We start from the raw sequence: 11,180 nt of genomic DNA, 5'->3' as shown, positions 1-11,180 counted from the left end.
GACCAGGGGAGAAACAGATGTAGGAACTGACCCCAGGAGTGTGAACAACCATTAAGGATTTTTATGGTCAAAGCTGGAGCACATGTCTGCGAGGTTTTTTACGTGCTACCTGCGTCTGAGAAAGACATCAAAGACAACAGCGGCTAATAACACGGCTATGCTCCTCACAGCAGTAATGATACGGGGCATAAAGGACATTTTCACAGATGAATTGGTGAGAAACTATGTGCAATGGAATCAATTAGAAAAGGTTCCTAATCTTCAAAGAGGGAGAAAAGTTGAAAATCGACCGACCTGGGTTGTGTGTAGAACCCTAAAAGTTAATCTCCACCCCCCCCACACACACACACCTCCCCACACAACCCCCTTTGGTAAACCCACTCCTACTCTCAACAAAGTCACAAACTATCCCTCACAGCGCCGTGTCACGCCAGGCTGGAATTTCAGACAAGAGGAAAAGCAAGAAAATTATGACACAAAGAGTATAGTTACATTCAACTGAAGAAACTTTTCACAGAGAAGCCCTTACTTTGGATATTGTGTTGCGGTCATTTAGCAAACTTTACAACTCTGTTTCTGACCAAGCACCTTGATGACTCTAAGCCCTTGGCTGGACCAGCACAAACCTTAAGAGCCAACCCCGTGGGAACAAAGCTCTTGCGGCTACAGACATGCAGCCTTTCACTTTGGTTGGTGCACTATTTCTTTTGTTGCACGTCTACTCGGATTGCACAGAGGCCAGCCGGTAAGTCAATTCTGCATTCACAATTGCATGAACAAGACAGCTGTATGTATAGAAATGTATTTTAAATGAGCCACAACAAGGGCTAGGTAGTTTATCGAAATTTAATTGAAGTCGCTCTCTCTACTTTGGTCTCTACTTTATAATGGACAACTTTGCAGCCATTTCTTTGGCAGAAACAGCTCCTAGTTTTGGAGTTTGGATGAGTCCTTTGCGTGTGAAAAGATATGGGCATGGTCATAAATCATCAGCATTATGGAAAAATGTAAAATCGAGATTGATCAAAAGCGGGGAATCGTGATTTTGTTTGCCATATCATCCAGCCCTAATACTTTCTTCAACCGAATTAATTTAAATGTTTATAAATGGAAATATATGGGAAACATGAATGGGCACGACCAAAACTTGTTACGATACTATGTTGATTTTACAGTGCATTTTAGAGCACACTGTCAAATAAGTCTTGGATATTGTTTCGACAATGAAGATGTGCAAGTCAAAGACCTTTCAATAAACATATGCATACAGTAGATAATACATGTGTGTACTATACATGCATGAAACCACAACAAACTTACAAACTAAGCTTGTTTTGGTTTCAATTATATTTGTCACTAGTGCCTTTACTAAAAAAGACTACGGTAACTAAGACGCAGCTAAAAGTGGCCCAGCAACTGTTGATAACTGAAAAGCACCTGTCACACTCCTTTGAGAGGCTATTCTGGTTGATTTTTATCAAGGTTCAGATTCCCTTTAGACCCACTGGAGCCAAGCTGCTTTTAGGATGCTCTAGCAGCAAACATAAATCATTCAGCATTATCCAGCACTGATGTGGAGATGAGAGAAGATTATACCAGCACTGTGATATATCATCTAATCTATGGTGTTGTGACTGAAAGGTACTACTCTGTATCATTTAGCTTCCAAATGACTGCGTTCACTGCCATATCGTGTTATCCATTTACAAGTTAAAACCTTCCCAGCATGTGAAACATTATATGCTGTTTATACTAAAAAATACTTTAAATGCTTTAGGGCTGAGTGTGACTGAAAATAACTATTAAGTACAGTATGTTCTTATTATTACTATGACTTAAGACAACTGTGACTGCACAATTATATTTATGTATTTACCATGCTCTTCTTCATCTAAAGCAGCAGTTCACAACTGTTGCTTTGGGACCCACCGTGGACCTATCATGACAAGTCACACCGGAAAATATCCACTTAAACTTATAAAACAGTTTGCGCTTTGACCCTGTGGACTTTAGGCAACCACTGAAAAACGTACATCCTCAGTTAGTTAGTGTTCTGCAGGAGTCCTTGCTTTTTTCTTTTTTTTTTCGTACAACAATGTCTGACTTTATAGGGATGTTTTCACTTCACTAAAACTATAATTATGAGCATAACTAAGAATAAGTGGATTCACTCTTATCCTCCGCACAAGAATCAACACATCACTGTAAGGGCAGATTTGTGCTATATTTCTGGATTCAAACGGGAGTTTCCTAATTTAAATATATACCCTACCTTTTATAACATGCTGCTCTTGTCGTTTGCAAAGGCAATACAGGCAAGTCCTTGCTGGCAGCCAACCAGGTGTGTGTCGCTACGGCAGGAGACTGGAGTGTTGCTATGGCTGGAAGAAAAACAGTAAAGGACAATGTGAAGGTATGAGCCACTCCGGTGTTATTAATTATACATACATGTACAGGATCATATTACTATTATTATTATTATTATTACTATTATTACTATTATTATTATTATTATTATTATTATTATTATTATTATTATTATTATTTTATTATTATTATTATTATTATTTTTTGTATTATTATTATTTTATTATTATTATTTATTATTATTTTTTTTTTATTATTATTATTTTATTATTATTATTATTATTATTTTGTTCAGCTGATTTTTTATTCAGTCTTTTCTTCTCAAGAACACATACAGTAGCTCTTTCCCCAACCTGCTGATGTTATGAGGTGCTGCTCCTCATGCCCTGCTTAGCATTAGTTCAGCCGTACTGTAATAATGTAATCATGTCAGTGACCAAATTGCTTCCACTACAGATTTTTTTTTTGCTATTGTTCTTCAGCTTTATTTAAATATTCTAACTCACCTTCAGTGCCAGCAAAAGCAAATCAAGGCGTAATTATGTACAGAAGTAAGGATTTAATTGCTGTTATCAGTTATTCATACACAGGTTAAAAAACTGCTGCTAAGCGCGAAAGCAGCATAAAATAAGACCTTGATGTGTTTCTGTACAGTGTGTTGCAATTGTCTGGCTGGAACAAAAGCTACATTTCTTTGTCTAATAAGAAGCGGTGCTCAGTGATTTTCCAACCAAAACTATTTCTGGTGGTCATTTCTTCATGCTAAATGTTTATTACAGCTCAGTGTGAGCACGGCTGCAAGCACGGAGAGTGTGTAGGTCCAAACAAATGCAAGTGTTTCCCTGGACACACCGGGAAGACATGCAGTCAAGGTAGGCCAGTAAAGAATTCAAACCTTATCTGCATATCAATATCTACTATCAAGTCTCATTAAGAGTTTGTATGCTATTTTCAAGATCTAAATGAGTGTGGGTTGAAACCCCGTCCGTGTGAGCATCGCTGTATGAACACTCATGGGAGCTACAAGTGCTACTGTCTGAATGGGTACACCTTGATGCCTGATGGATCTTGTGCAAGTATGTGACTGTTCAAAGACAAAAAGCAAGGAACACTTAAAGCCTTTACCAAACCTGTAATTATGTGGCTTTGATTGAATGAAGATTCCAGGACGTGCTCACTGGCTCACTGTCAGTACGGCTGTGAGGAGGTGCAGGGGGAGATCCGCTGCCTCTGCCCATCTGCCGGCCTGCAACTGGGACAAGACCAGAGGACATGTGTAGGTGAGTGAGGTTATACACAAACAGCAGCAATGATCTAGTTCAATACAGACACCTCTATTGATTTGTTTTTTCCTTTGCATGTCAGATATGGATGAATGTGTTACTGGCAAGAACCTATGCCCCTATAACAGACAGTGTGTCAACACATTCGGCAGCTACTTTTGTAAATGCCAGGAAGGCTACGATCTCAAATACACTGATGGAAAATATGACTGTGTAGGTAAGGTGCACACAACACATACTGTGTGAGATGAACATGTGTTCCTGTTGTTGTTAGAAATACTTACTGTGGTTTCAGATCTGGATGAGTGTGCAAGTGGCTCACACAAATGCAGCCATCATGCAATCTGCCTGAATACTCTGGGATCTTACAAATGCAGATGCAAGGCTGGATTCAGAGGCAATGGCTTTGAATGCTCAGGTGAGAACCATGAGCTTATTAAGTTAATCTTTTTTCATATTTTATTTATTTCTTATCTTATTTATTATTTCTATCAATAACACAGTGACTACCAAATAAAATTGTAATAAATGTGCTAATATGATGTAAAATATTGTACTTATTGTAAAGGTTTGAAAAAATGGGTTTTGGATTCCGTGTGAGTGGTCAGGTCAGGAACACTTTAACTCCTGCCAGTAAGTAGCAGTTTCCTGCTTTTTGATCCTTCTCTTCGCTACAGATGCTGGCTCAGGAGGGCTGCAGATTAGAAACACACTTGTAAAAATAGGACATTGAATGAAAGCCAACTCTCTAAAGATGGAGGGAACCATAGCCTGTACAATATGTATCATTCATTGAGTTGTGAACTGAATGCACCTAACAATACCACTCTATATACAGTATTTTCATTAATATATTTGAAAGTTTGAAAGCATGTAAACTGAATCTATACAGTAGATATAAAAAGTGCTATAAAAATTAAGCTAACTGATTGATTGTTTTGTAGTCAAACCATTCTATATCCGACCAGGAGCCAACATGGATGATTTCCTGAATGGTGAGATGTCTAAGAGAAAAAGGTTCTTGTGCTTGTTGTTTGCGCAGAAAAGATTGTATGTCAGGTGCAGCTTTATAAAAAGTCAGTATAAAGAGTCAGCATGGCCCCGCAAAACTAATGCTCTGTGCTCAGTGCAACTGATTTTTCCTCAAAGATAATCATGCGCCGTAGCCTGATTTTTGACACTGATTGTTTCTGCAGTGTCCAGATAATAAAATAACAGATATGGAAACAAGTCACATTTAGTTCCTGGGTTTCCTGCTAGTAATGTCTAATGCAGTTTCCTTCCTTCCTGCAGTCATCCCGGACTCCCAGGTGAAGCCTGGCAAACATGAAAATGAGGACATCAAAAACATTATCCCTGAACCACTTGTGACACCACCGCCAAAGGTCAGGCAGCAGCCATTTGACTATGATGGAGAGGTTTACGTTGGGACTTCAACTGAGGAGAGACCACAACAATTTCAAGAGGAAGAAGAGGGGGATGTGGACAACCAGCTCAACCCAAGGGGAGATGTATTCAGTGAGTATCGTTTTCATTCATAGACCCCACACATCTAGAGCAGAACATCATATGGGGAATTTTTGCACTAAATGAATAATACAGAACTAACCTATTCATTACAAAAGAATAGAATACATTGACATGTATATTCTTCATATAAATCAAACACCGGATACTGACAAATAAAATGAAATAATAAGAGAAGGGCGTCCCTAGACATCCATCCCCTCGAGAGAGGAATTTTCCTCTGCTGGCATGTGAAAGCCTACGGATACAACTTATCCTGGGCCGTCTACTTCTGCTGAGAGCAGCTTAGCCTGCAAGCCTTTTATTACATTTCCCAAAACAGCTGTTGTGCAAACAGACTTGACTCCAAGTCGGGAGGTCTGTCATCAGCACTAGCTTCTTTAACACTAGACCTCTGCGGCTGTGAAGGTTCAATAACCCCAGCTGTCACTTGTCTGACTCTTACAGGGGGGTGGGTTGTTCAAACAGCTTTAAAAGCCTTCAGGGGCCTTCATCCTCAAGTCTTAGTTTCCTCTGAAGGACACGAGTGGAGGCAGGACAGGTCTACACCTGCTGACAAAAAGCTCCTCTCTACTTTTTCTTTCAAAGTGAAAAAGTTCTACTATTTGAAGTGTATAAATGACTAACAAAAGAACAAAAGATAAGTAATTATCAAATGTAACATAGCTTTTTAGAACATTAGTCATGATAATGATTTCTCAATATTTCTTTTCTTTTACTATTATGATTTTATTTTCTATTACTTTTTTTCCTAGTTTCAGAGGATTTTGAATCTGTGTTTGGACCCACAACAGAAGTCAAAGAAATTGAGATAGCTCCACTTCAGGAAGGTAAGACAGTCAATATTAAAATATTTTTTGTGAAAACCAATATCTAAGTACTGACTTTTCCCTCATAGAGTTTATCATGGACTGTAACTTCGATCAGGGAGCATGTGAGTGGGTCCAGGACAAGACAGATGACATGGACTGGAACGTAGCATACCATGATAATGGTACAAAAATACACACATAATACACACATAGTAAAGACAAACTGATCAAGTATTTGATGTGCTAATATAAAATGCATGATCTTTTTAGGTGCTGAGTACTATATGGCAATGAGTGGATTCATGGGACAGCAAAAGGATGTAGCTAAGCTCAAGTTACTTTTAAGTGACCGGGCCCAGCAGGGCAGCTTCTGTCTCACCTTTGACTTCCGCGTTGTAGGCCACAATGTGGGCACATTGAGAGTCCTCTTGGATAACAATGTCTATCCGATCTGGGAGCAGAGCCAAAGCCAAAACCAGGCCTGGCAGACCGAGTTCCTCACTGTTGCCTGGAGGGAGAAGGCACCAGAAACAGTAAGTCATACCATGATATTTAATGTGAAGTAAGTCAAACAAAGATATTTGTTTTTCTTTATCACAATTCAGACATGATACAAAATATGTACTATACATGTATGATGTTAATAATAAAATAATAGAGCTACTTATCTTCACAGATCATCTTTGAAGCTCAGCAAGGAGGCGGTGTTGGTGGAGAGATTGGACTGGACAACGTTGTGATGACCTCAGGGCCGTGTCAAGACGATACCAGCCCAGACTTTTAGGAACCTGATGGTTAAGAATTGAGATGTAAATCATGCATAGTGGAACCAATTATTTTCCCTTCTGTACAATGACAATTTTCTGGTGTGGGCCAGTTCCAACTTCATAAAGCTCAGTTGATTCTTTATTAAGGAGCCTCTTACAGAGCTCAGGGACAATTATTATTGTTACAGTATTCTGTTTTATGGACAGTGTTGATATTTGAGGTCAAGACAGTGTTTTCATGTAGACCTAATGTGAATTTTCTAAAAAGCAGATGAGATAGTCACTCACAGTTGTCATGTCCTGCAGGCTTAGTTTATTAGACTTTAAGTAATGCTGTGTAACTAACTGATGTAAATGTTGCTGTAATATGTACAAAAATACATTAAATAACTTGTTTTCTATGTCTGAGTCCAACATAGCATTGTTTTTTGTATTCTCGTTCTGAGTTTTCTAAAATGTCCCACGGCTGAACAACAACCTTTTCAGTAAATGTCCACCATGTAATCCACCATAAATTGCACAAATATACTGTAAACAAATATGCTTCACTCGCTAAATAAATTAAAGAGATTTATCAATACCATACCAATACCACCGCCGCTGTCGATCACGCCTGATGTCTGTCTGGTCAGTCACCTCATGGTCTCAGCCATGGATATAAGCCAAAGACTGTGCGCCATCTTGTGGCTGTTTCAATAAATGAACAAACATGACCTCAGCACGTGCTTACGTATGCGCGAGTGGTCTGATCACATGATCCACCGTTTACCTTGTAGCCATCGTTAGCCTGCCGTGCTAACAGCAGCTGTGTGCTTCGGGTTTGGACAACTACAGGAAACACTATACAGTTGTACATGTCCAGTGCAAAGGCATTTGGCAGTACTGATATTTTGTCGTTGGGTCGTTGTTCATCGACAAATAAATGCACAAAAGCAGTACGGTAAGCGAGAATACACAAGTTGCATCATATTTATTTACGTGGTGTGTGATTTTATTTCACTTCTGATCTTGTTTAGTCCTTAGCTAAACTGAAACATTTAATCTAGTCACAATCACTTGCCTCATTTGTTTGCACTCTAGTCGTTCAGTTTAACGTTAGCATTTGTTTTAGACATTGTTGGTGTTATTTATTTAGTTGATTAATATAACTGGGTTTTCAAAGTTTAATGAAATACTTTCCTATTCGTAATGATGCATAAGTCACTCATGATTGGCTCTGTTATTGTGTTACAGCTGATTAAACGTTAAGCTGCAGAACTGCTCTTTTCAACACTAAAAATGACTATGTGACCAAAGAAACCAGTCCTGAATACATGATCTGGACGAGCACAAAAGACCAAGTATTTATCTCAGGTAAGATTTAAATATACAAGCTGTAAGTTAATATTTAATTACATCTCTTTTTTTCATGTGCTTTGAATAGATAATCATTATTGGAGTCTTGCATAAAGGTGAAAGCCATGACGTCTAAAACATCCCTGTTAAAAGTTATTCTCCTTGGTGATGGAGGAGTAGGAAAGAGCTCCATCATGAACCGGTATGTCACCAATAAATTTGATGCTCATCTTTTTCACACTATTGGAGTTGAGTTCCTCAACAAGGACTTGGAAGTTGATGGACACCAGGTAACTCTTCAGATCTGGGATACGGCCGGCCAGGAACGCTTTCGCAGTCTGAGAACTCCTTTCTATCGTGGTTCTGATTGCTGCTTGCTTACCTTCAGTGTAGATGACAACCAGAGTTTTCTTAACCTAGCCAATTGGAAGAAGGAGTTCATTTATTATGCAGATGTCAAGGAGCCAGAGAAGTTTCCTTTTGTGGTATTGGGCAACAAAGTGGATGTGACAGAAAGGCAAGTGTCAAGTGAAGAAGCTCAGCATTGGTGCCAAGAGAATGGCGACTACCCCTATTATGAGACAAGCGCCAAGGATGCTACCAATGTGGCTGTAGCTTTTGAAGAGGCGGTACGCAGAGTACTGGCAATGGATGAAAGAACGGACCACCTTATCCCCACAGACACTGTCAAGCTTCACAGAAAGCCTCGCTCTGCAGCTACATGTTGTTCATAGCAAGTTTAACATTAACTATTTTAATGCTTTTGTGATGGGGTTGTGGGAGTGCAGTGCTGCAACATTTTATTTAATGGAATTATGCTACTGGCTTTATGATTTGTGATATGAAATCAGGAAGGCTAAAAGGTGGATTTTTGACTCAAGGACAGTTAAAAAAAAAAAAAAAACACTAAATTCATCCAACAATTAAACTTGAAAAAGGGGAAACTTTCACTTGTGCAAAAAATAGATATTTATCACACAAAAAAAGATGTTTCCCTTGATGATCATGGCATATTGATTTTCTTTTATACAGGCAATCATTTTATTTTCATGTATTCTAAATCCCATAAATACATTCTCTAACGTAATAAACCGGTGTATATATCGGAACATTTAACATGCAACAAAGTAACTATGAAGTAACTATTCATTAAAGGATAAAATAACAAAAGGCAGTTTTCGGAAACTAACAAAATCAAGGTTTTGTACAGATTTCTTTTTTTCATTTTTGTTGTCTGTTGATGGCACTGGGAGATTATACTACAATACATGCATGGTATATGGTAAACTCAAGTGAAACTATTTTGTAATGCACTTTGTTTTACTTAAAGAGAAACTGACATTTAGTGAACTAAATAGTTTGTCTTGTTTAGTTTCAATACATATTTGACAACACACCAAACTTAAATAACATTCCTAATGTAAGCTAAAGAAATGTCTAATTAATGTTGTATAACTGGTATGTCACTAGACAAATAAATCTCACAGAAAGCAGTCTGTTTGAGTGTCTTTTCCCCCATTATTTTTAATTAATCATTACACAGGTAACCTGACTTGATTCAGATATATACAAAGCAAATATTAAACAAGATGTGATGTGAATTGAAAATGCCTCTGACATTATCAGGCGACAAAAGACATTTTAAGTAAAAGTTGTTACAAGAAGAACATGGAAAGATATAAACAAGTAAAAGCACGGATGCTTCCAGAGCATCTGTGTAAAAGTAGTGAGATCAGCTGAGAAGATGCTTTTTTCCAAGGAACTGCACTTTCCTCTCAAAAGCCGTTGAACGAATTGGTGCGTTAATTTCATAGAAGGGGTTCATCGCAAACTGGAAGAAATCATTATTTTAAAATAAAACTAAATAGTAAGCATTTTCATTATAAAACCAAAACGTTACCTTAATATACAAGTCATATACATCATTGAAAAAGTTCTTGATTCCATCTTCCTGCCTTACGTCATGGAGCATAATGAATCTTATATGTGTGGTTAATTAAAGAAAACAACGTAACAATACAGAGTTCAAATGATGTATAACGATTAGACATAAATATTTTAAATAAAATTCTGGATTTATATTTTTAAAAGGATATGTCCTGCTGTGACAAATGCAGAGACAAACCACTCATTGAATTTGTCCACTGTTTTTAAGTACATGTTATTGGACAACCACATATTTTCATCCACCAAATCCAGAGCTGCATGAGCAATGAACTGATTCAGGTGTCGATGATCGTCCTGTACAGAGAAACAGTAAGTGTCACACCATTCTTCCCAATCAACAAAGTGAAAGAAACAAATGACAACATTAAGCCTTGGAAAACAATGATAATGAAATTACCGGTATATGCAATAAAATATACATACAAATAAAATTGTGCTTAAAAGTGTAGTCTACTTTACTCAAGGAAATGAGAATGATTAAAGTAACCAATAACTAACCAATCTGCTGTGCGATAGTCTGTCTATAAACAGTCTATATACTTCAAAAAGTATGTTTTAGTACTGGCTTTTGATTTTCACCAGCAACAAAAAGGGATGTAGCTTTGTGTAGAAGTACTATGATGAACACATTGAGAAAGAATAACATGTCTATAAAGGGAATTCAAAGATGACATAGTAATGCGTGATGATTTATAATTTTACAGCGAATACAGCATAATCACATTGACGTTCAGCAATTTTATATGGTTTTGTTGACATTTTCTCCACTAACATTAGCCAGTTGTCAGGCATGGTACATTAATTAAATGTAAACTGTAATAAGTTGAATCTAGTTGCATTAGGCAATTGGATGCAAAGAACTTCAAGCTTTGTTATCAACACAGTTTCCAAAACCTGAGAAAATTAAAAGACCAAATACCTTTGACTCAGTCTTCCCAGCTGGCAAGAACTCCAACTCAAACACAGGGTTGTCATGATGTCCAACCATGACAAAATAAAAACTACCAGACATTTTTGTATCCTTAATGTCTCCCCAATTTGATCTGAAAGTAAAGAACAAAAAAACAACAAAAATCAAAAGTTGACATTTAGCAGCTAAGCTAACATACGCTTTCATGCGCTGCTGGGAGGATTTTATTTAT

General features: G+C 37.6%; 3 protein-coding genes across 3 annotated transcripts; 2 read left to right on the top strand and 1 right to left on the bottom strand.

The window, feature by feature from the left end:
- Positions 1 to 671: 671 nt before the first annotated feature.
- egfl6 (EGF-like-domain, multiple 6) lies at positions 672 to 6,875 on the top strand (the record flags this gene model as incomplete). The annotated part of the gene is made up of 12 exons (XM_079563232.1): positions 672 to 745; positions 2,307 to 2,413; positions 3,147 to 3,239; positions 3,324 to 3,443; positions 3,528 to 3,647; positions 3,733 to 3,867; positions 3,946 to 4,068; positions 4,944 to 5,168; positions 5,933 to 6,007; positions 6,076 to 6,171; positions 6,260 to 6,522; positions 6,666 to 6,875. The coding sequence occupies 12 exons, from the start codon at positions 672 to 674 to the stop codon at positions 6,771 to 6,773; spliced, it is 1,539 nt and encodes a 512-aa protein (XP_079419358.1). The 3' UTR covers positions 6,774 to 6,875.
- Positions 6,876 to 7,502: 627 nt separating this feature from the next.
- Positions 7,503 to 9,537, top strand: rab9a (RAB9A, member RAS oncogene family). The gene is made up of 3 exons (XM_079562577.1): positions 7,503 to 7,696; positions 7,990 to 8,109; positions 8,180 to 9,537. Exon 3 carries the CDS (start codon positions 8,217 to 8,219, stop codon positions 8,823 to 8,825), a length of 609 nt encoding a protein of 202 aa, XP_079418703.1. The 5' UTR covers positions 7,503 to 7,696; positions 7,990 to 8,109; positions 8,180 to 8,216; the 3' UTR covers positions 8,826 to 9,537.
- Positions 9,538 to 9,675: 138 nt separating this feature from the next.
- On the bottom strand, positions 9,676 to 11,073 carry trappc2 (trafficking protein particle complex subunit 2). The gene is made up of 4 exons (XM_079562578.1): positions 10,958 to 11,073; positions 10,190 to 10,332; positions 9,992 to 10,079; positions 9,676 to 9,922 (listed from the first exon to the last, which is right to left on the bottom strand). The coding sequence occupies exons 1-4, from the start codon at positions 11,048 to 11,050 to the stop codon at positions 9,824 to 9,826; spliced, it is 423 nt and encodes a 140-aa protein (XP_079418704.1). The 5' UTR covers positions 11,051 to 11,073; the 3' UTR covers positions 9,676 to 9,823.
- Between the last annotated feature and the right edge of the window lie 107 nt (positions 11,074 to 11,180).

This window comes from Gobius niger, assembly GCF_951799975.1.
Source record: "Gobius niger genome assembly, chromosome: 9".
In the NCBI taxonomy this organism is placed as follows: domain Eukaryota; kingdom Metazoa; phylum Chordata; class Actinopteri; order Gobiiformes; family Gobiidae; genus Gobius; species Gobius niger.
Note: the sequence above shows the minus strand (reverse complement) of the source record. Positions and strands in the feature narration are given on the sequence as shown.